Genomic DNA, 25,496 nt, shown 5'->3' on the forward strand with positions numbered 1-25,496 from the left:
TTTTGTTTTCTCTACTATGCAGCAGACTTAACAATGTGGAACATTTCCATTATTTCTGAAATATGTATGTATTCCTCAAACATGAGCTTGCAGTCAGAGTTAGACACCTGTTACTTATTATGGAGGATTTTAAGGGTGATGGGACATGTCCCTGCAGCTGGTTGTTCCCTGCACTGGCATCTATGAACTCTATGAGCTCTATGAACTTTGAACTCCAATGCAGAGCGTGAACACATCCTAGAAATAGGTGGAAGGTCAGGCAGCATGTGCAGAGACCAGCCTTCTCCTTGTTCTGATATATCCCATCCTGTTCAAAATTAACATCATTTGATGGGGCAAGCTGCTGCTCTGGCCTGTTTGTCTATCCTGGCCCTATTATCTCCTCAGTCTTTTCCAGCTCTGCCAGCTTCTGTAGGTCTGCCTCACTGCTCCTGGTAGACATCAAGTTGACTTGCATGGGAGGTCGAACCTTTGCCAGAAGTGCTTCTTGACAGTTTAATACAGTCAAGATGACTGTGTTTCTCAAAGTGCCTTTATTCGTGCAATAATTCAACATTGTTTATACCTGTGAACATGAATTGTAAATTGTTGGGTTTGCTAAAATAGCCCATTTACCATGCCGAGGCAAGTAGTTTACTGAGAGAATTGCCTAAGAGAGCACATAATTCCAAAAGATAACTTAGTACAAATCAGAGCCCACAGATGTTTGCAAAAGTGAGAGAACAGACTAAATAAGGAGAGGAAATTTTTCTGATAACTCATCCCAGCACTGGCTTCTTTACAAGCAACAAACAGAATATTATAGCTGACCCAGAGCTGCCCACTATGTGTGAAATGCTATTTGTGTATCGCAGATTACACTGTGGGACTTCAGAGCTGTCATTCCTAATTTAACATGTATCTACATGTCTAATAGACACCTCCATGAAGCTTTTATCTACCTAATGGCTACTGTGTGGCCACCCTTAATCTCCATCAAAGAATGAACATGGTTGCTGGGCCAGGGTGTGCTGGCACAGTCAGTGGGACAGGTAGCAAAATCACAGCTCATGAGATGCATGATGTCCTGGTGGAAAGCAGCAGTGTGAGTCCTGGGTGGTGGCCAGGCTGCGAAGCAGATGATGGAAGATGAGCAGAGCTGGATGATGAGAAACTGAGAAGGCTTCTTCAGGCTTACAGTGCCCGGATGAATCATGCTTATGTCTGGGTTGGAGGAGATGAGCACTTTGGTCCAACACCTTAATCCCTAGTGGAAGCTGCATGAAGGAGGAAAGTGAGAAGGTGTGGTGAATTGGACCCTCAGTGCAGATCTGTAGCGGGCACTTTACAGTCATATGTAACTTCTGGCTTAAATTCCCTTACGTAGAGAAGCACAGTTCCTGAAGTTCATATGTTGTGAGGAGAGAGCTAGATAATAGGCCAGACTTCCTCCAGAGCTGCTGGAAACCCTTATTACACATGTGCAGCTGAGAGGAATATGGCCAAACTCTCCTGAACCCTGCCCTCCTGACTTTTACAAAGTGCTATAGAAGAGTGTTTCAAGCTCGCAAGGAGAGCAGCAGTTACTTCACCTTTGTGTCTAGCTGTGTGATTGGAGTGGCCAGAGTATCCTTCAAATATATTGTTTATCCTTAAAATTAGCCATTTGTTAAAGTCAAGCTTGTTGGTAACTGGAGAAAATATTGAATTGAGAAGTGTGGTTTCAGCTAAAAGAAGAAATAATAGGGAAGAAAGAGAGAATGCTGGAGGAAAGTATTTTTTTCTCTCCTGATGTTGGGAAAGGAAAACTATGTGATTCCACCATTGTCACAGGCCAACAGAGTCCTGTTCCCCAGGAAGAGTCAGCAGTTTGGAGCTCTGATGACTGAAAAGCTAGAGGATGCTGCCAGAAGCCGGGTATTGCCTCGTAAGGGCGATCCAGAAAACAGGACTGCTAGGCTAAGGTGCTGTTTATTTCAATATAATTTCACTTTGCTGAGGTTCTAATTTAGTTAGTCAAAACTGGAAATAGGAACTTGATTTGCCTGAGGACTCGTTGCAAAGTGGCAAGGGTGAAGCTGCACCAGAACGCCTTACACCAAAACTGTGATCAAACCTCACTGCTCAGCTGCTGTCAGACACTGGCATCACCTCATCTCATGGTGCGAAGAAACGACTTCATAGGTGCCTGTGAAACTTCTGCTCGGCTTTTCTGCATACCTGAAGCTCCCATAGTATGAGTTTGAGCAGCTCTTCCTTGCGCTAGGTGTCCTCTGCTTCGTGATGGAGATACCTGTGCTTTTGTCTAGTGTCTTTGAAGGGTTTGAAAGGGTGGCACTGTTCAGTCCATGGCTATTGCACACCAAGAGGAGTTGGTTCCCAGACTGAAACAAAGCTGGAAGAAATTGAAGTGGGGAGGGCAGATGAGACAGCAGAGTCCTGCTGTACGTGATAGCCTACTGCAAGGGCTCCTCACGTAAGCTGCTGGCAAAAGGAGACAGAGCAGGCGGATCCATTCATTCCCTTCCTGGCTTCTTGAGGTCCCAAAGACTCCCACCAGCCATTGGTACTACAAGTTACCGTGACAGAGACACTGGTTTGCTGTTTGAAGTTCAGTCTTCTGGGCAAGAAAGCGGTGTGGACTTGCTGTCCAGACAGTCCGCATGGCTTGCTGGCTGCTGTCATTTTCTGTGTCTCCTTTCTCCCTGTATCTGTTCTCCCTGACCCCTGATCTACCTGGTCCCTCCCTTATCTAAGGTGCCCATATACTTGTATACTCCCAATCAGGGAACGCCGGCATCACACTCTAGACTGCGTTCGTGTTTATATGGGTGAGTCACTGCTGCTTTTGGGGCCCACTTTGAGACTTCTTGCAGGAGCAACGACGGAAAGGCCAGGCTGCTACCTGGGAGGTGGCTTGGCCACCATTGGAGCAGCAGGAGCCACCGATTGCTGGCTTGGGTTTGGGTTAATTGACAACATGTGTGGTACATCTGACCAGCATGGGAATGGGGTTCACAGGAAGGAAGCAGAGAGCAATTTTTACTAGCAGTCCTGGGCCATTTGGTTGTCTCCCTAGGATAAATGCAACCTGCCATCTGAAGATCCCTTCAAGAGTGGAGCTCTAAGCTTAGTTGTCTCTGCAGCTCTATCACCTCTTGAGAGAGTGCCACAGCCCTGTCCTCACTAAGGAGGCCACCTGGGAATGGCGTTTTACAGTGAGCAGCCATTTGGTACACCACATAGATGCTCCAAGGAGCAGAGACCGAGGCTTAGGCCTCACATGCCCAACTCATTTGCAGTTTTGTCTCTTCTATTTTTCTTAATGAAGTTAAACATTGAATCCTTTTATTTTTCCACTTGGTAGTGTCACAGCTTCAGCAGAAGTGGGGCAGGCTGTCACCTCATACAAATGAGGAGCTTGATTTTTCGAGTATTCCTCCAGAGAGTGAGAGATGTTGGGCTGAATCTCTACAGGCCCACACATCCCCTTCCAACCACTTGAGCAAAAAACAAAACTGTTGGTAGGTCTTACAAGGCTGTCATGGGCCTTAATCTGAAGGAGCAGCCAAAGGTGGTGACGTTCAGGGTGGATCCAAAGTGGGCAGAGCCACCTCTGCTCTTCTGATGGCCTTAGTGTTTCCTCTAGGTGAGCCCACACAGCTCCTTGCTGTGTGCACTGGTTGGTTTGCATCCACTCCTGAGGCTTCCATCTCTCCCCATAAATGTTTTCCCCACAGGGCCACAGATTTCAAGCCAGTGACCAAGTGACTCAAAGCATGTCACCACAATGCCTCCTACTTAGGTGCCCAAATCCTCTGCTGGATCTTGCTCAGGACTTGTCTGAGCATCGTGTCTGCCTTTCTGCACTTTCGGCAAAGCTGTGTGAAAACCACTTTCAAGAGAAGATAGGAAGTTCAGTCAGATCCACAGGAATCATGGTCAAAGTTTCCTTTCACTTTTCTCATTAGAAAATTCTACTATGGCTGTTTCTTTAGTATCCAGGTTTTCCCATAAATGCTGCATCTCAAATGACTCTGGAGCAGCAGCAGACGTAACATTTTTTCCATCACTGACAGTCCTTTGTTGTGAAGTTGTCCCAGAATCTGTTGAAGGCAGATCAGCATCGGCATTTGGCGTCGTACTAGGACTATGGAAGCTTGGTAAACTCCATCGCTGAAGGTTTCTCTCCGGATCTGTTATGAAACCGGCTATGTTACTACCGGGGGGTTCATGTTTGGGCTCCCCTATCACAGTAGGAAGCGACTGATGCACGTCAGAGCTTGAGAGGTAGGTAGTAACTTCTGGGGGGAAAAAAGGGTGGTCCAGAAGAGACACATTTGCCTCAGTGAGGCTCCTCTGGAGCTTCTCTTCTGGCATGCTTGCCAAGCTCTCTGTTTGCAAATCTGGTCTGCCCAGCACATCAGGTGCTTTCTCCTTGGCTTCAGAGATGACGACCTCAGGAACTGGCTTAATTGTCTCAGATGATATGTCACTGTCACTGCACTGTGTCTCGTTCCTTGAGGTTTCTGTTATGGGTCCAAGATCTCTGCTACTATGAAGTCTGTTACTTCTGTCAACTCCTTCGTGTTTCTTCTTGAAGCTCGAGGTAGAGTGTCTCCCTCTTGTGTGCATTTCTTGCAACCGTCTGATGTGGCCCTTTTCATCTGCTGGGAAAAACACTGAATTCTCGCTTGTCTGCCGATTGTAGCGCCGGTGAGATGGTGACGAAGGGCCCTCATGGACACTGAGGAATCTCTTGACTCTTCTCAGCACTGATCGTTGTCTTCGGTGTTTCTCCTCTTCCCAGGGCCACTCTTCCCCATAGAGGAATTCAGTATCCGCCAACCTGCCAAATAAAGCCAGATAGTAGGTGTCACGTACAGATAGAAAGCATGCGGTCTATGTACACATATATCCTGTTGTCTCAGCAGGAACTCAAGCCCCAGTGTGTCCCCAAGGAAGGGCATGGAAGGGGTGAAAAAGCGGTAAGGGTGTCAGGAAATAGTGCTTGTGCCTTTGGACTGGCTGGATCACCCAGAAAGCTCTCCATATCTTGGTGTCTCTTCTCCTGAGGACCAAGCTGTAAGGGCATCCAGGCAGGCACCTGGTCTCATTTCATATTTGGGCTGCAGCCCTCTGCAGCAGCTCTGCATGCTTAGGCTTGTATTTATGGTGAGCAAAAGGGGAGAAAGAAACCCTACTCAGCCTATAGGTACTTTTTGACGAGGACCTTTCAGCCAAAAATAACGACAATGAAAAAGCTGCTCCTGGAAGTATAGCGTGATGGTTTCAAAAAATATTGGAATTACTCAGATGGCCAAATCTCACTTACTTCTGGGGCATGACAGTGTGTTTGAAAGCCCCTGCTGTACCTGGTACTCTTCTCCTGCCCAGCTTCGATGGTTCATGAGAACGACTATTGCTTCATCTTCCAGGCAATTCAGTACATATTACGACTTGGTGCACCCCAGAAGACAAGTCAAACTGGCCCACTGGGGCCTGTCCTAAGGGCAAGGATGGCAAAGGGGCTTGGGCCAAATCTGAGGTGAGGAGCACATGGAGGCTTCATTGATCTGGAGGGACAGCGGAAATTCTTCCAGCAGATGTGAAGATGTTGGCCTGAGGGGACTGAAGAAGACTTTGGATTTGGGCTCAAGTTTTATATATTTGCTTTGGACTTGTTTTTAAAGTCTGCATAAGAACTACCCATTATTTTTAGAGAGATGAACAGAGAAACAGTTCAGAGAAGAAAATAATTAATAAAAAAATCAACACATCAGAGCTGCTTGCATTTCACAGGGGCTAACATGGAGCTGCTTTTCATTCACTTCTCCTTCAATTTTTTTGTGTGAAGTGCTTCTTACTAAAAAAATTGTTTGTGGACTTAATAATGTTTCTTCCTTTCTTCACCACTTTTTCCCCTCCTAGGAATTGCAGTAAAAAATTTTATATTCTATGGGCTTTTCTTCTTTACTGTTTTACTTCTTTTATTTCGGCCATTTTATAGTTTTTCAAAAGGGAAATAAATTCTGAAAAGGCTGTGTGTGATAAAAGGAACTCATATAAACCATTGTTCTTTGTACCAGAATGCATGCAAAAATGGAAAAATGAGAGGAGTAAAAATAAGAAAACACCAGTTTCTAAGCCAAACGAAGCAAAAAATTAAGCACCTTTTATTTTGACAAAGGCTGGAAAACCTTGGGAAAACAGAGAAATTCTTGAGATAAGTTTTAAAGTTAAAAAAATGGCTAATCTAAAGTTTTAAACAAGATTTTCAGATGAAAAGGTATACTTGCCCTGTTGTTTGTTCAGGCAGTGGTATTTGGTTTGTGGTGGTATTTGCACTTACTGGCCTATTCATACAGCATGTCATGAGTGTTTAAACTCAATGGCTTCTAAGCTGACTGGCCTATCACTGATTTCTGATATAGATCCTGACAACATGGGGAAATCCTGTATGCTCTATATGTTTCTTTATAATGATAGTTCCTGTGTTGATCTCTGCAATTAACTAATTTTCTTTATCTCTTCACAAAATCTGGTTACTCCAACTTCCATGCCTAGATTGTTAGCCAATGAAAAGTCATACAACATTTAAGATAATTTCTTGTTTATCTTCACAAAACTCTGGGCTGGTTTTAGCCATCATTTGCTGACAAAAGAAGTAAAGGAATATCTGTTTTGCTAGCTGGAGGATGTATGAAGAAGAGGTAGTAAATAAAAAATTATTAAGAAAAGTCAGTCACTGCCTTAGGGTGCCATCCTGTACTCAGTGCCTATCAACAAACCCTCCCTGCAAATGTACTCTATTTTTCAATTACACAATTTAAGCAATGGGTGCACAATTTGTATGAGCACATGGACCACTGGAGACATCATCCCACCAACACCAGCCTCTCTACGTCCTGCCAGTAGCATCATTGGTGATGATGCTGAGGGTGGTCATTTTTCTGACAGTGTTAAGGACCCTTAGTGCCACTCACCCCATTTCAATAGTTGATCCAAGGAATGAAGGAATACAGTAATCAGCAGCTGCTTTTGTGTAGGGTGGCCGGGCAGAGGAATCATTCCAGTAAATATCTTTCTCCATCCTTGGTAAGTTCATGTGCATCTCATCCACCGCCAGAAGTGAGACCTTAGATTTTTTTGGTATAAATCGTGTCACTTTCAACATAGTACAGTATACAAAATAATCTGCTTTATATTCCTTGGGTCAACATTTCTTTCAGAAGCCCTTTAAAATAAGCTGTGTATGCTGGCATGGGCATTGGGAAAAGACTCAGCATTATAAAATATACCCCCTATACCCTCCTATACTCATAAAAACATAAATTTTATTGTAACTTGAGTCTTCTATGCTGCAAAGATATTTGTGTCAGATTTAATTCCTTTCCTCACACATGATGTAGTTAAACGGATTTATGATCCTCCATGTGCTATGGGAAGTCTGTGTAGAGTATAAGCTGTGCTTCTTAAAATGTCCAGAGTTTGAGAAGCTTTCTGACACACTTTGTCCACATTCTAAGATATTCAAACCCAAATATATGACGGTCCTGTTCTAGGGCCTTCCAATATATTTTATACAAAGAGCTCTGAGGCACCGTAGCACAAGCAGCCTGAAGTGGTGTTAGAGCCAAAGAACATCTTCAGCAGCGGCGAGGCCTTTCCCACCCCTGCACATACCTCCATGACTTGGTTTGCTTCTGATGCTGGTTTCCTTGCCCTGCTCTGGCTCTCTCTAACACCTGGGTTCTGCTTTGCAGGCTTAGTGGTCCCCAGCAGACGTGGGGTCTGACAGCAGCTCAATCTTGTGCTTGGCTCTACTGCAAGGGTAGCAGTGGGTGCCATGGGACCTCTTCATGTCTTTGGGCTCCTTCATTACACGATCAACGGACAGGGGCTGTTTGGGAACTGGGGTAGTCTGCAATATATCTGTACCCTGGCCACCTCACAGCTCCTGCCACTGGGGACGCTGGCTCCTGTGCTGCCCACAGATGCTGCTGTGGGTGGCAGCATCTCAACACAAATAATGATATGGGCCCTGCTTATTAGTTCAGGGCCCTGCTTGGTCTTTTTGATCTCTTTACTGCATTTTTTAAAAGGAAGATTCATATGCAATATTGTAATCTCTAGACATTTAGATTAGCAAACCATGTTTGCACCTCTGTGGGAATAGATGGCTTTTGGATTTGCAGGATTGACCTACATTATGTGTTTTTCCAGGCATAAAGTGAGCTTATAGTTTGAGGTCAGCTGTTTGCGTGTTTAGTCAGGCATCAAGAAATGCCAGATACCTAAATCAGAATGCATTATCTTGTAAAAATAAAATCTGGGGATCACAGCCATAGATACTCCTTTGGGGAAAGAATTTGTTTTGATGATGTTTGTTGCCCTTAATTTGTACCATGATATAAGAAATGGGGTTAAATGTAATGATAATCCATGGTACCGTAAAGCTGCAAGAAGCAATAACAACAGCAACCTGTAAATTTCTATCGATGCACCAGTTAGTTTCAAAGTCATCATCATCTTCTCCAAATGGATTAATAAGTTGTTCAGCAACCTGAAAGGAAAATGAGATAGTGAATAGAGGTTGGCATGCCATATCAGGACCGCTGCTGCAGAGAAAATAGGATCTGATTTTTCTCTCTCTCCCTGCCTGTCACTTGCAATCATTGCATGAGCTCCTGTGTGATGATTTTGCCAGCCCAACGAAGGAACAGCTTGCTTTCCCTATAGATTCATACCTCGCTGCCTTGTTGATGCTGTCAATCATGATTGTCTGTGCTGGCCTACTGGGAATGGAGACATGTCTGGGCCACGGTAATTGTCACATAAGATAGTCATTACCTTTCCTTACTGTTGTCTTGGGCTGATTTAAATGAACGGTTTAGCAGCTGGGGGCTCTGTTATTGCATTGTGGTCTATGATACTTCGCCAGGCCATTCCTGAGCCCTGCAACTGGAGTCTGCCAGAGGAAGTACAGCTCATCCCTCCAGCTCAGTCCTCAGCCCCTGCTTCTTTATCAGGGGTGGTGCTGATAGCATCCCTCTGCAGCTTTTCAGGAAAAGCAGCCCACCAAAAGACTTGACTCAAGTGGATGATGTGCATCGTGGTTATCAAAGCCAAGAGACAGGATCTGAGTTTGTTCCTTAATGAAGCCTGCTGTTTTGTTTTTCTGTACATGAAGTGATTAAAACTGCAGGGCAGAAGCCCATCCTGTGGAGGAAACAACTAACAGTGAGCTCAGGCACCTTTGTGGTAAGGCACCTTAATCTGGGAACTAGGCTGGGAAAGGTAACCTCTCTGGCTGCCCATAGCCTCATCCAGTCCTGCTGCCTCCAAAGGAATAAATAAATAAATGGAAAAACAACCAGAGACTTCTCTTCTCCTGACATCCTCTCCCCTTCATGCTTTTCTCCTTCTGTTTGTCTTGTTAAACCCTGGTTTTGAAGCTGGTCATGCTCTTGCTGACCCTACCAAGCCTTCCCGCTGGTCACCAGGGCCATGCACAGGAGCAGTGGCCAGGTCCTTTGTTTAACATGGATATGGGTAAAGCAACTATATGCTTAAACAGCCCTGCTCATAAAACTAGCTATGGACAACTGACTTGTCATAGTAAGGCAGTCACTCCCTGGCTATTTATTCCTATGTGCCTCTAGGTTGTACCAGTGGGTAGGCCTTCGCTGACTCTTCTAGGCCAGGATTTCCCAGGCCAGTGGTGGAAGATGATGAATGAGCTGCTGAGCAAACTAACATGACAAAACCCCCACATAAGGCAGAAGGAATGAAAAGGAGGCAGGGGACACCTCTGCTCACACTCATTGACCTGCCCCATGGCGTTAAATTTGGGGTGAAGCTATAGAAGTTCTGCAATAGCAATAAGGAAGAATGCAGAAGCCAGGGAAGATACTGGACCAGATCAGTGTAAACTGAGGGATCACTGCCCAGAAATCCACTGTAATACCTGTCACATGAACTAAAAATGTCAGCAGGGCTGGGACAGAGGGAATGGCAGTGGTGGCCTTTTTCTTGGCTGACCTGGTCCTGTGATATAAGACAGGACTTAGTTTTCTGCAAAGTAAAGTAGTACTGGGCAACTAAGCTCTGTATTTGGACAGCCTGTCTATCCCTGTAATGAAAATGGAGATTTAGAAGTGTCTCACGTGATGGGAAAATTTGCCCCTGTATTGTAGGTATAACAAACCAGGCCCAAGGCCAAAGAATGAGCTCAGTTTAGCCATAATTTCTGAGGAATTGCCAAGTTACTGGAAGTCAATAGCTGGGGGCCATTTCTGCAGCCTGGCAGGCAAAGCCCAACACACTCAGCAGGAAACCGGCTGTAACCTTCAAGACAGAAATATCCTGACTCAGGGGCACTGCAGGCTTGGACAAACCTCCGGTCTGAGTGAGCACCGCCAATATTAAATAAGCTTTTTAAAACCACTTCTCCTCCCTTTCATTTTCTTATGCAGAAGGTTTTTCAATTTCAATGGCATCTTGTACCTGCCATAGACAGGAGCTGGCTGGGAGCCCTGAGCCTAACTGGAAGAGATGCTACTGACAGCCTTGGGTGCTAATGAAGGGGAAACGATACCCCCCTCGGTAGCACCAGCAGGGCAGTCAAGAGAAACAGCGTACAGTTTTGTAACCCGCTAATAAAACCCTGGAAGACATTGCCTAGAGATAGAGCCCCACACTTCTGCAGGAGCAGTGGACTTGTCCAGCCCTGCCAGCCTCCCTTCCTCTCTCCTGCTTCCCCTCCAGGCTGGTCCCTGTGTGGCAACCCCCTTCTTCACCCTGGCCCCCGCTTGCAATGTCCTAGGACACAGGACTAGAGGAGCTTGCCCTACAGGCACTTTACTGTCTGCTGTGATCTGCCAGCTTGGTGTGCTGCCCTCTCTACTCCGCCGTTTGGAGTTGGCTGTGGGAAGGGAGCTCTAAAACTGGCCAATTTTGTGCAATTATAACCTAACAGAAAAGCTAGCTCCAAGTTTCCAGCCATGATTAATAATCCTGAAGGGAAACCTTAATGCACATGGACTCTAATATACCAATTTGCTTTTTATTCAAAACTTTTTTCCAGTTAGCCTACCTTGATACTCATTGCAGAGGAGAGGACCACTGTGGGGTATGTGACTTAATTGCTCAACTATAGTTGACGGTGATAGGTTAACTGACCAGGCATCAATTAGCTGATGGGTAGCATCCAATTCCTTCTATAACTCTTCTTTTTAATGAACGTTTTTATGTGGCGGGGTTGTAATATTGGCTGTCACTGTTCGATAGCCCTCTGGAACTGGAGACCTTTAATTGCCTGTGTCTGATTAAGTTAACGGCAGATACTAAAGTCTGGCTTTGATCCTAAGAAGAAAGTATGATTCAGTCCCTTTCAGACTATGCCAGGTCTGCAGCAATATTTGCCCATCACACAGCAGAGTGGAAGAAAGTGTGGATTTGTAGTTACTTTTTTTTTTTTTTAACCTTTCATCTGCCATTTTATAATCCAAGTCCTGGGACCTGATTTTGCTGGAGTAACACTTCCTTAGGGAGATATAGCTGCACTGGTCCTACGAAAATGGGCTCTTTCAGATTCTTGACTGTTTCTTACTGTAAGATCTGGCAGGTAGAATTAAAAATGTATCTGGATTATGTTTCCTTATAAACACAGGACACTTTGGGCTCAATGCAGCTTTTCTGTAACTTGATTAATCTTCGGTGATTTTAGAGTGTGCCACAAATCTGACCCTTTGACCACAGCTCTGACACCTTCCCCAGCTTCCTTAGGGAGGGTTCCCCCATGGCCCTTACAGAAAGCTAGTTTACCTTTAGCCATCCTGCGTAGAAGAAGAACTGTAACAGCGTGAAGATTGGAATGTAAAGATCTAAGTCATGTCCCTGATACCCTTGGTCAGTATCCAAAAATTGGCGCCCTATCAGGCAGGCAAAGAAAAAAGTATAGACTGCGAGCGTAACAACCTGCAGAGAACAAAACTTCATTGAAATCATGCAATCATACAATCTCATGCATAAGGCAACACATAACCAAAGGTGTCTGACTGCCTTTCGCCATATAATTTACGAACCTGCAGCGAGATATTGCAAATAGAGAGGCCACAGGAATAATTATAGCCAGGAAGAACACCCAGGAAACATAAAAACATGTGCTTCCCTCCCCTTTCCCAAATTATTCAAGGCCTTCAAAACATTTCCACATTGAATATAACTTAAATAGTTAGCCAGGCATCCATAGTCATGTGGGAGTCAACAAGTGTTCAACAGCTCAGAGACTCTGGTCGAGTCTATGGATGTCCTGCACCAAACTCCCTTTTATGAAAATGGTGTTTCAAATATTGTATAGGATAATGTCTCAGTACCTGGGTATAGACCAGTGGAATTCCAACCCAGTCATAACCAAACAAAAGACTACACCAAGATCGGTACTTGTTCATCTCCTACAAGGAAAAAAAACAGGAAGAAAACAACTCCCAACAAAGTAAAATTGCATCAGATCCAATTCAAAATCATAAGTCTTGTGTTTGATTCATTTTTGCACATGTAAAAAACCAGGAAGATAAGAAAGTGTAGTGTATATAAACTGATATAATAATTATATCCTGTACCCTATTGTCATGTTTGAATATTCACTTAGTTTTTGGAGTTGGAGAGTAGTACGTATTTCTTCACAAATTACCTTTTGTTTCTATCTTATCTACATTCTAGTGATACATGAAAGAGAATATATTATATCATAAAAAGATGTTTGACCACTTCATGAAATATTCAGGGAAATTAACTTCCTGAAACTGATATTAAAATCTTCAAAATGTCAAATTATTCTCAATGGAACAAGTATAAATTTACAACAACATTACAACAATTTTTTACTCATCAATTTGTTGCTTCAGTTAATACTTTCTTAATCATATAAATATAATCCCAGCAATCTGCTGCTGTGTGTGCTTGAGTGTATACTGATACAGAGAAAAGTGGTGCAAATGTTGAGAAAGATCATTTTGATGACACTGGAGAGCTGTGTGCACTAAATCAAACTATGTAAGTGAAAAGCTACCGCATAGCAATTTCAGATTAGTTTTCTGTAGATTTACTTTCTCTACTTACGTTCATCAGTGTCTGAAGATCTACACTGTCTCGAATTCTTCCCTCTTTTCGTGCTTTCGATGCCAAATTTCCAAACCAGACAAATGGAACCCAGTATTTAAGGTGGGGAGACTTAAGGTCATCAAAAATTTTTCTTTCATATCTTGTCATAAAACCTAGTTACATAAAAAAAATACTTCAGTCATTTTGTGCAGTCAGTGCAACCGATGTTATACATTTTGAATATGTTTGAATTTGTTTATGTGTTTTTTGCATAAGACTATGCAAAACACTATTTATAATTCTAACTAGTAACCTCTTCCGTTTTTCTTTAGTATTTTCTGTCAGGATAGGTCTTGCTTGAAACAACTTATTTTTGCAATAACTACCTACACAAAATCCCTCTTGATCAATGTATGCAGTAATTTGCTGTTATTGTGATCTCACATCTGACTGCTGACATATTGTAGATACATATAATACTAAGAATGGTACAAATTACTCCCTAATTTCACACTCTCAGAAAAGTAAGGAACTGGATACATCAGTCAAGAAACAATCACTTTTCAGCAATGATGGCTTTTAGCAACATTTCAACATATGTTGTAAGGGCAGTTACTTGACCTTCTGATTGTGATGATTTTTGTGTTAATCTGCAAAGCAGTGAACAAGCAACAGAAGATGTAAGTGCATGCATGAAACAGAGCTCAACAGAGACCGTGCCTTCTGCCAGCGAAACACTTCCCTGCCAGATTGTGTTTCATGTTTTCTTTGGGGTTACGGAGGCGTGCAAAGAGATGGAAAAGGAACCATGCCCAGAAATCCCGCTGCTAGCGGGACACGGGGCCAGACGACGTGCTGAGGGGCTGCAGGCTGGAGCAGCTGCTCTCTGCCTGGCGGTTTGCCTGGCCGGGTGCTGGGAAGGTGTGATGTGTCCTGCAGAGTTCCCCTGGCCCCGCAAAGCCCCGCTCCCCCTGCTGCGAGCAAGTCCAAGGTCAGAGAGCAGGGCAGCCAGGGCTGTGCGGGACTCAACCTGCCGCCCAGCAGCTCGCTGCCCGGGACTGCCACAGAGGTGACTGGTTTTGTAGCAACACCTCCACTGCATCGGGCTTTGTGGGTGAGAAAGCTCAGCCCTGCTGTCCTCCTTCCACCCAGCCTTTGAGAAAAACAACCTCGGAAAATTCATGAGGGGGAATGTCACATTTTTCTTGGTCAGAATCCTGGATTTTCTGGGGTTGGAGCAATCTTCAGGTTTGGGGGATCTGAGCTTTTGCTTGTGTGTGTTTGTGTGTCAGCTACTAGGGTGGGTATAAAGCTTCTTTTGTTGTGTTGGCATTAGCTCCAAAACAAGACGAAGTTAGTAATAAGGCAGCCCTAAAATAGGTGGCTTGGCCAATTAATTACAAAGTTTGAGTGCTGAAAATTCAATAAAGGAACTTGAAGCAGACAGGACTTTTTTTTTCTAGTCTCCAACTAGTAACGAAGTATTGGCCCTTTACTGCTAATATTGCTAAAGGTACATGAAGTGACAAAAAGAAAAATATACACACACACAAACTCAGTCATGTTTTGTATAAAAATGTGAATAGGGTAAAATGAAAATGCCATTGTTGTACAGTTGCAACAAGTCGAGGTATGAAACACTGCAGCTACCAGGAAGGAACACAAGGACAGGACAGAACATTCTGTGGAAGATGAAAAGTTCAGCATCAAGACACAGTACTCCTGCAGTATCCTGGAATTTGAGAACAGAATAAGATATAGCTTTGAAAAGATCCTTCATCAGTTTGCAGCCAGTTCTCATAAACAACTGCACAGAAATAATCAGGCAACAAGACAAATTGACCTGCTCGTCATGACTCCTGACTCCTAAAAGTCAGTCTTTCAGGCTGCCTTTGATTTTTGGCTGCCTAGCCTGCTCATTACGGGACAGAAGAAGATGTTTCTATCAGGCTGAAACAGACAGAGAGAATAGCAGAACATTGACAGTCTGGAGTAAATGCTGGACACAAGTCACTTGAGAGGCTCTGGAAAGTCATTATCTGGAAGGACACAGCCTGAGGGGGTCACAGAGAACAGCAAAGCTCCAGGGATCACTTCAGCTCTCCACTTACACTGGGTACCTTTTTGTTAAGAAAAGCTCAACAAAGCCTTGTTCTTTTAACAATAACATTCAAATTGTAGTATTTTTTAAAGTTCAGGTGCTTGTGTTTATATTAATTAAATATTGTCTTTGATTAATGTTAATAATGCCTAGTATTCTTCTCACAGAAGTTATTAAACAATTCTAGTTTGCTCTTACTTCTGATTAAGGTTATAGCAGTACAAACAATATGCACTTCAGAACTGCTAGCCATTATTGCAGTGGTAAAGAAACACTTCATATTCCATCAAATACAAGGGAGAATATTAAACCTCAGTTATTAAAATTAAATGGTTTCTAAATATGGTCAGGCTATTTTTGGTCAAGAATATTCAAATAATTAACTGAGGAACTCTCCAAACAAGACGGTTGGTTTTGACAAACGCTGGAAGACTGGAGCAGATCCAGAAAACTGAAAATATTTGACAGATACTGTGCCAAGATCTTGAAAAGGATGATCTAAGGCATGACAGGGCACTGAATCCTTGTGAAAGGATGAAAAGGTTGACATGGGATCTACTCAATAAAGAATCAAAGGATACTAATGTGAGCAGTGTCAGCAAAAGTGATCTTATGGGAAAATCATTGATGAGAACACAAGCCTGGCTGGAAAAAATCACTTGTGTTCTCCCTCAAGGGTTTTGAAGAGTATTCAGTTCTCCGATCAAAACTGAATGGTTTGAGATGTGACTGCTTCAGGGTACCCACATCAAATACTCCGAAGACTCTTGGTTTGAGAAGAAGGAACTGAATAGTGATCATCTCCCATGTCTCCAGAGTGCGCTAAGAACAGTCAGGCAGATAAAAGTTTCACTTTCTGCTTCTGTGTTTACATGGGAAATAATTAATTTCAGTACTTCATTCCAGTAGAAGGTTTGGAACCGTAAACTTCAGCTGTCTGTAGGCATTCATTTAGTTGGGCTCACACCTCGTGTTTCTCTTCAGCATTTCCCGTCAGCTGTTTGGGGCTGCTCTCTGCCCTTCTGCTGACTCATTACTCATGTTTTTTGAGACTTGTGCTCTTGAGCATCCAACTGCCCTCTGGCAGCCAACAGGGTTGGTATGCTCAAGACTGCTGCTAGTCATTTGATGCTTACGCCATACATGCCGCAGCACTCAGCATCAAAACATCGTGAATCTACGTGCGTCTGCTCCATACAGCTCCGTAAAGAACGCTAAAAAATTGGAAAGCTTTAGAAAAGAGTGAGAAGATCCAGCACTAAAGACTGTACCTTGTAGTGAGAAACTACAGAAGGTGAAGCTCCTAGGTTTATTCAAGTCTTTATGCACTCTGCTAGCAGGTAGCTTTTGAGAGAAAACAGTGTTTTCATATAAATAAAAGAATAACTCAAACCCATTAAAAAATCCAGTGATTAGAAGATGACTCTGTGCAAGTTCAGGCTACGAACAAGATTTCACTTTTCAACAGGGAGTTCACCATTGTGAATGTCAGTTCACCTAGGATGTAGTCTCCATTATCCTTAGCTGAATTTTAAATAAGGGCTGGTTATATTCCTAGAAGTTATTACAGCTCAGTCAGAAATTGCAACATGATAAAGGATGTTGTGAGTAAGCTTTTCTGCCTTGTGTTATGGATGAGTCAGACTAGATTGTCATGATACTGTTTTCAGATTTGAAATCTATGAATTTAAGCAGTTCATTTGCTGAAAAGGGAAACGTGAAGCAATAGTTACGCTGTGGCAGTGCTTGGTTTGATAGCAAAATGGAAAATGGCACAGGCGGTTTCCATGAGGACTGTGCTGTCCTGCCATTCAGGTTCACATTAGATATTGTGCTTCCATGCAGTCTGACATGTAATGCCATGGGGAGCTAGAGAGGGAATAATTGCAGAGTACTTAATCACTGGATGTTAATAGGAGCAAACTACACCCTCAAGTGCCCAGTACTGCATCAACAAAGATTCTGTGGCGCAATGTGCATTAAAACCTACAGAGTAAGTACTGAAATCCACAGAGCTGATTACACTGCCAATACTTAGTTATACAGTTTACAGTAGAATATTTTCTACTGTATAGAAAAAAAAAATCTTGTTCTCCTGTCTACAATTTTTGTACAACACTGTGACATTTTGTCTTTTTTGGAACAGATTGTCTTTAGCAATAGGGAGGCAGAGCTGGATTAGCTTGCTGGAAATGTTGTAATTTTCCAGTGTGTACTAGAAGCAGATTGCTGGGGAGAGTGACAGAAGCTTCCTTGACCTCTTACAGGCTCAGGTAAACAGTCTTGTTGAATGGCACAAGGAAGAGAACTTCAAAATACAAGTGAATCCAATACAAATTATTTCCTTTCTGTAAGATCAGTGCATTCTGTGTGGATTTTTTTTTAACGCTCGAAGCTTCTCACACATATTTGAAATGCATATATACATATACACGCTGCATATTTTAACCTGCTACAACTTTGCTTACTAACCTCTGCCAAAGGAATAATTGTAAGAAATACAAGATATTCAATAAAAAATGTATGACTTCTATTTGGAACAGATCCGCACATCTCTGCACTGGTGTCCTACCCCTGACACTGACCATGCCATTTAGAAGGCACAGAATCACACTTTGCCTTTAAATACTCAGTAGTCAGTCCTTCATAGACAACAAACTCTTATACGATTAACTCTTCTTTCCCATCATCACACTCACTGTGTTATCAAAACAATCAACAAAATAAAGACGTGCTTAATAGTTATTTATCTCTAAAAAACTGAGCTTCAGTTGAGGTGTTAAATTTAAAGAAAACACCTTGGGGGTTGGAGGTTTTTAAGGGTATCATAATAAATCTATGACCTATGCAATCTATTTACAAATAATTGAGATAAAGCTGTACTTCCAAAGTGCCCGCAGAGTCTCTGATACTCAAGACAAGGTTATACCCTAGACAATGAGGCAATGCCGTATAACAAGCCACCATTCCTCCTGCATCATGCTACAGTGCAACTACATTATTTTTCATCCTTTGGAGAACTTTGTACTGGCTCCATGTGCCTGTGTGTTCTGGGCAGGCCTATTGCCTCCATGATATCTGAAAACAGCTCCACATAAGAGCCTCAAACGCCTTCTGATTTCTATAGTGTCACTAGATAAAGACTTTAAGAGCATTAAAGATGCACACTTAAGGGCACTTCATGTAAGCCAGAAACATCGCAGCTTAGATATGGGTTAGTTCGAGGGACATACAGGGACAAAGATGAAAGAAAAAAGAGTCATGCTCCTTCCCTCCCCTCCACCTCTGAGGAAAAGGAAAGAAATTCTGGAGAGAAGGACTTGGCGGTACCTGCTCCTACTACGTGGTCCATGGTGGGAAACCTTTTGTACACGGCTGTGCTCACAGAGCGAAAGATCAGCAGAGATGTTAAATTCACATAACGCATGAGAGTCCTCCTCAACAAGCGCCCATATTCATCTCTGCCCTGGACACAGCTGGAGATGAGGAACATCAGTCGATCTGGCCATGGCAAGTTCACAAACTGGTTCCACCAGCGATTCACCACCAAAGTAACATAGAAACCTGGGGGTTGGAAGGAAAAAAAAGTCCAGTGCCTATCAGGATTTCTGTTTAGATTACTTTAAGTAAGTAAGTTTGTAAAGTGTTATTAATATCACTGAGCAGCTACATATCCCAGAATAAATGCAGTAAGTCACAACAAAAAAACCCAGGATGCAATCAATGCTTATAGTTTAGTGGACACTGTAACTTAATGGCCTGTTCCAGCTGAATATCTCATACTCATGAACTTCCAAATATTCTCTTCTGTAGTAAATACTGAATGGATTTAATGCTTTAGAAGATATGGCACAATGTATCAGTGTTAGTGGGCACTATCAACTACAGCACCTAGGGGCTTAGATTAGTGGTGGACTTGACAGTGTTAGGTCAATGGTTGGACTTGATCTTAAAGGTTTTTTCCAACCTAAATGCTTCTATTCTGTTACTATACACATATGCACATATGGAAACCTTAGTCTTTTGTTAGTATATTAAGAACATGAACATAAATGTTGATGTGATAAATGCAACTCAAATTTAAGGAGACCTGTTGGAAGCTGATGATTTTATTTGAGCCTCCCATATGCCCCTCAGCTCTGAAATATGTCCATGCATGGAGATTCAGAAAATGCCTGAACAGAGACAGCACTGGAGAATGTCACATATAACCAGTACTTACCAAGCACAAAAGTTACCGGGATTTGTTCAGCATATTTGTCACAGTAAATTGATAATTTTTCAAAGAACCGTTTTTGGCTACCTGTAAGAAAAAATCTGCAGCAAAAATAAAATGTATCTGTCCTTTCATAATACTCTGTCACTAACTACAAAGTGCAAATATGTATAAATAATCAGGCATGTGCAATTGGGAGCAAACCTGGCTAATGTTTTCAAGTGAATTCTTAAAGGTAAAGTGCTGAACACTTTTGGCACATAGTAAAGAAGTTGGAGAAAAAGACACTGTTATTCCCTGGTCTTTGCAGTTTTCTCATGACAATTTTGACTGGCACTACTAATTAGGATCAATATACCTGGAGAATTAGCTTGCCATCTCATACAGACCAAAGCCACACGTCCGCAGGTAGAGCTTGCTCATTTTTCAGAGGGCTACTTAATAAAAAGGCTCAGGGCTGCTTCAATTGCAAGAGATTACTAATCTCTAATTGCTCTTATTTGAAAATGCTACGTTGGTGCAGTAGTTATTACTCTTACTCCTACAAAAATTTTCTTTTCCACAAGACTAAAAGCACAACAACAGTATTTATTTTGCAGTGAGGAGGAGAATATTCACCAGGTGATAAAATATGAGTGGAGCATGGCAGCTTCTGCCCATGGAGAATGATATACAACAAGCTCAAATATAAACAATTATTTTATTTGTATAGATGAGTATTACAGTTATTATTTGATTTCATATAAAAGGAAAACATGACAAATTTTTGCCAAGTTTTGCTTACAATTCTGCAATCAAAAGTGCACATAGAAAGTTTTCCATGGTGTACTTACCATGGTCTTTAATTGCCTAGCATTTCAGTAAAACTACTAATAGATTAATTTAAATAAATGTTTGACTCTGGTGTTTCTCTACATATTAATGTAATAATCTTCTTTCCAAATTTACAGGTATAGATTACTGAACACTTTGGAAAATTACTGGTTAATCACAGACAAACTGGACATCATTTTCTCCTTGCTTCACATAAAAAGCAAGCACTGAGGTCTAACTACAGATCAAGGTAAGAGCTGAATCATGATTTTGATGCTTCCGTGTAGTGTACTTCATCAGTTTAAAGTTTCTAATTGATGTACTAATTGATGCATTGCATCTGTCATACAGGTGTTTAATTCACACCTTGGCGGACAAAGCAACTCTCCTTCTAATGTGACCCTCCCAGATGCTGGGTGACACACAGGTAATAGCCATGTCTGGTTTCCATATAGTTTTGCTTGGCCCTCTGCAAGCTTAAAAATAAAGTTTGCCACACTGTCCTAGCTTTAAGCATAACTTTGTGTTTCTTGACTATATAGCCTGTCTCTCAAATTATTACCTTTCAGGATTGTTAAAGAAATTACCACTGAGCAACAGAAGATACAGTTCTGCAAGTAGAGTGAAAGCTCTGTACTTATCATTTAAAGCAGAGAGACATGTTCACTGCTGCCAACTTGACATCATAATGATAAAAGCTATATAGCATCATCTAGCTATGGGTGTTTATTTAGCCTAACTTCAGTAGGACAGTTCCTCAATACTGGGCTGAAAGTAGAATCAGCTGATTATAATTTTATATTTCATTTATACACTGCAGGCTTTCCCTGGAACACTAAAGTAAATGTGAAAAGGAATGGATATTAGAAAAAGCCCAAGGAAAAGACAACATTTATGTAGTAACCTCCCCCCCGCAACCGTCATTCATCAGCCTAACACTATGAAGTGTGAAACTTCAGTACAACGTTTATTGAGATGTGAATTGGAAAGAGTGTACCTGTATAATACACTTATCGCTGTGTAAAGAGTAGCAAAAACAATAAATTCTCTGTACAGCAATTTGTAGATGCTGCCTTTCCACTTTAGGAGTAATCTGTGAAATCCAAAGAAAGTGGCATTTGCTACTTTGCTGGAATAAGTGACTGTCATCGTCCTGGCAGGTTGTGCCTAGAAACAGTAGAAGAGAAGCAGGAAAGCAACAACATTTTAGACAGTGTATCCTAACCTGAATGCATAATTTTATAGATACATAGATATATATGCACATATATGCATATAATAATATACATATACATAAATACATGCTGTGTACATTTATATATATAGAAAGAGAGAGAAACAAAAACTTGCAGTTACAAGCCCCATTGAGACATGCAGATTGACTGATGCGAGACAGTATTTGGGCTGTATCTCAAAGGCCACCCAAAAATGAGAGCCAGCGCCGAATGTGGCCATCGACCTGGGTGGTCGTGGCAGGGACACTTTACACCTTTGAAGCCTCTGCTTATTCCCAGTTTGCTTCAGTCTGGTGTCATCAAAGAAAAAGAAGGAAATTTGCTTGGATTTTATTTTCAAACCTTTGTCAGCCTTCCAGCAACAGGAGTAAGGATAAATTGCACAAATGCACCTTCCTTTCCAGCCAGTATTTTTAGCTGGCTTTGGTAATTATGCTCATCTAAAGCCAAACGAGATTTGGAGACTGCCTCTTTCATTAGCGGTTACGACAGCAGCTGAGATCATCTTGGGAACCCTATTATTTCTTGGCTTGGCAGTTGGACGTACTCATCGATACTTTGGCATTGCATGGCCGTGCTAAAAAAGCCACAGGGTTGCTCAGGTAGGCAGCATGTGACACAGAGTAATTATAGCAATACTAAAAGTATACAGGTAAATATTTTACACTTGTTTTGGTACTTGTTTACCCAGTGTAGGGAGATGTTACAGGAACTTTCATGTGCTTGCAAAAAAACCCCAAACCCTAACTCCAAATGTGGATGAAAGCAGTTTAAACAGCATGCATGAAAGGGAGTAACTAAGAAAAGCACAAAGCCTCAGCGTAGTTATTGTGCACCATAAATGTGATTCTTGCCTATATTTTCTTGATGCTGCTGTAGGCTATTTGCTCTTAGAAAAAAGAATGAACTTCTAGTTAATCGATGGCAGAGCATAAAGTAAACCATTAAAATCCAGGTGCAAAAGTGCCGCTTATTCTTTTAGTCACCAAGGGAATCAGCGAAGACGCTGTAAGTCTTCTGTTGCTGACAGACTGTCTCTACTCATCTGCAGAAGATATTTTATTTTTTTGTTATTGTCTTTTTTTTTTTTTTTTTTAAGAGGCATGGGTTTTATTCTTTAGCATCCAAATGATAGTTTTCCTGTTTCCAAGACTTGGCACAGGCCTTTACATTTTCTGTTGTTGTTGAACTCCAAAAAGTTCAGTTCAGGAGCCAAACTGGCTGACTGGCATGCAGCAATGCAGTCCTGTCTACTATAAAGCCTGTGGTCAGAATGCAACGCTTAAGAAAATGGAAGCAGAGCTCTCCGTTCTTCAGCAGAAACAGAGCCTTAAAAACAATGGGAGAAGCCTGTGGCTGGGCTACGGGGCAAGAATGGGCTAAAAAAATTCTGTTAATGATACACCGAGTTTCCTGAGATCACTGTAGGAGGTTTTAGTCCTTGCCATTGATGTTGGGGAGCACATATGTTCAAGCATTATTGTCAAGCAGTGTCTATCTCCCCACTAATATCCAATTTGTAATGGAAACTTCCAGTGGGACTGCGGGTGTGTAGGGACTTATATATAGAGAAGGTACCTGACAATGTGAGGGCTTATAGCTTGGTGGGAACCCAGACCCCCAGTGTAACATGGTGCAATGATTAGAGGATGAAGTTAGACAACTGCAGTTGGAAGTAAAACTTAAAATGCTAACTGTGGGAGCAACCAAATATTGGAGCAGGGGTCTGGATGGACACCCTGTGGTTTAGGATCTTTAAGATGACAGCAGACAGTTTGACAAAAGGTGATCTTCAGGAAGAACTCACATAGCTGGGACATCCAGGTGATGGGGACAAAAGGCTTTGCTGGTCTCCCCTGATATCTGGACATCTGTGAAACTTTCTGTTCAGTTCTTTCTGTCATGGGCCACGGAGGGAACAAGATTGCCTGCAGCACCCTCACAGCATCTGCGATGATTAGGGCTCTCAGTTTCTGCATATGGGGTTCAGGAAGGAGTCATCCTTCCAAGCATCAGTGACTGGATGATGCCAGAAACTGAGAAACTGGCCACTAGCTGAGCTGGACAAAAGTGGTCCACCTCCTCTATGGAGCTGCATCAAATCCTGTCTTGAAATGCCTAGTGGATGGGATTTGGCCACAAATGCAGAGCTGTGATGATGATGGGACTAAGAATATTTCACCCACATTAGACTGGGAAATGAGAGTTTTCTCCAAAACGTGCAATTTGCTTGCTTGATTCAAGCAACTGTATTTCACTTAATCAGATTCCAGCCATCTCTCTTAGCACTTTACTCAATGCCCTTGGTTCTGAATAGAAACTTCATATTAGCTTGGGAGGCAGCTTTTTCTTTCTGTCTCTGAAGTGGGCAAATAAAAGTGGGACTGATACAGCGATATTGGGCTTCAGTGCCTTGTTTTCCTTGCCTTGCTCCTCCTGTGATGTACTGTGTTCTAGTTTACTGCTAAGCAAATGTTTTACTGAACATTTATCACAGGGTTCATATAGGGACTTCAGGGTAATATAATGTAATATCCTAAAATATACATTAGGTCACATTATGTGATCTAAGAACCCTTTAAACTATATGAAGCTATGAAAGAGCTATGCCTGATGACACTTGACAACATACCAAGCACAGATTTAAACCTGCACTTGTGTTTTTTCCTCTGGGAACAACTACAACCACTTGGGTAAAGCTCCCCAACCCCCACAATGGGAAGTTTTGGCCTAAAACTTTGCACTGGATCTGGTTCTTGCACAATGGTTGCAAGCCCTTGGTTCACGGGCAGCATGCTGGCTGAGAGTCCTTCCAACGTTACTTATGGTCACAGGAAATTAAAAAGCTAAAACTGAGATGGACAGGAAGAGCAAAGCATAATGATGCCCCCCAGCACATTCCTCCCTGAGCGCTGGTTTGGCCCCGAGCCACAGAAGGACAGAGAGCATTAGATTAGATACCACAGGCACTGGTGTCATGGAAGACTTTCCTGTTAATCGTGTTGCCCGTAACTTCATTAGCAGATATAGGGTTAAGCTTTCTGCTGGTATGGATATGCAAATTTTGAGGACATAACAAAAACTATGTCCATTTTCCGCCTGCAGAGTCTTTGGCTCATATCTGTGATGCTGCTTTTCCTTTTGTTCAGAGTTTGTTCCCTCTCTGAAACTTTATCAAGTACAGGCTGAAATGTGAGTTATATATTACACCGCTTTTGCTAAGATCATTAGAAGCCTTTAGGTATAAACACCTAAAAATAAAATTTACCCCCCCCTCCCCAAATATTGAGCCCAACGGTAAATGAGATTTTTGCCTGGCTGAGAATTTCAGGATGCATTAGGATTCAGAGAGAAACCACAGTAAAAAATAACAGCCATCAGTTTTTCCTTACTGACCATGAAAGGCACATTACAGAATGTATAAATAAATACTGCCTCTGTGCAGACCTACCCCTTGTCATTGTATCACCTTAATTCATGGTTTATAGCATAGTAGAGAAATTGAGCAAGAGAGATTTGAGTTAAGCCAACTACAAAAGCATATTAAGTTCACGCTATATCCACTGACCTGCTATGTTGATTCGGCAATCCAAGCCTGGAGACAAATCCCGGACCCTTTCTCTTTCTCAGACGTCCCAAACAAAGTCCCCTTCGGGTCTGCAATAGTCACCTTGCTCTTCCCTTAACCTGAAGCAAGGGGTTGCTGCTGCCGAGACCCAGGAGGAGTGGACTGACAAGAACAGGGGTTAAAATGTCTTTCCACTTCTGGAAGTCTGTTTTTGCCAAGTACTCTGCCCTGTCAGTTACAGAGGGAACAAACACAAGCAGCAGCAGCAGCAGCAGCTGCTGATCTTGCTCTTTTCTAGTCTATAATTATAACGCCACTTGCCATCGGAAGGACCCCTTTCATTTGCATGAAGAATCTTGTGATGGTTTGGCTGGCACCTCTAAGTTTTCTATATTTTATTTCCCATCCCCAAAGCAGGACAGACAAGAAGGGAGTATTTTTCTCTGAGACTTCTTTTGAAAAGGTGGATCTCTTTGA

General features: G+C 42.4%; 1 protein-coding gene across 3 annotated transcripts; it reads right to left on the reverse strand.

The window, feature by feature from the left end:
* Positions 1 to 514: 514 nt before the first annotated feature.
* On the reverse strand, positions 515 to 25,397 carry BEST3 (bestrophin 3). 3 transcript variants are annotated; one of them, XM_065040193.1, is made up of 10 exons: positions 25,020 to 25,397; positions 21,214 to 21,383; positions 19,410 to 19,504; positions 18,518 to 18,751; positions 13,105 to 13,259; positions 12,360 to 12,437; positions 11,809 to 11,961; positions 8,432 to 8,545; positions 6,966 to 7,117; positions 515 to 4,828 (listed from the first exon to the last, which is right to left on the reverse strand). In XM_065040193.1, exons 2-10 carry the CDS (start codon positions 21,363 to 21,365, stop codon positions 3,922 to 3,924), a joined length of 2,040 nt encoding a protein of 679 aa, XP_064896265.1. In that variant the 5' UTR covers positions 21,366 to 21,383; positions 25,020 to 25,397; the 3' UTR covers positions 515 to 3,921. The 3 variants fall into 3 exon arrangements, with proteins under 3 accessions (XP_064896265.1, XP_064896273.1, XP_064896281.1); XM_065040201.1 differs by having other exon boundaries at positions 8,465 to 8,545; positions 25,020 to 25,393; XM_065040209.1 differs by lacking the exon at positions 25,020 to 25,397 and having other exon boundaries at positions 19,410 to 19,490; positions 21,214 to 21,312.
* Between the last annotated feature and the right edge of the window lie 99 nt (positions 25,398 to 25,496).

The sequence above is a fragment of the Columba livia genome, chromosome 1 (genome assembly GCF_036013475.1).
Source record: "Columba livia isolate bColLiv1 breed racing homer chromosome 1, bColLiv1.pat.W.v2, whole genome shotgun sequence".
Lineage (NCBI taxonomy): Eukaryota > Metazoa > Chordata > Aves > Columbiformes > Columbidae > Columba > Columba livia.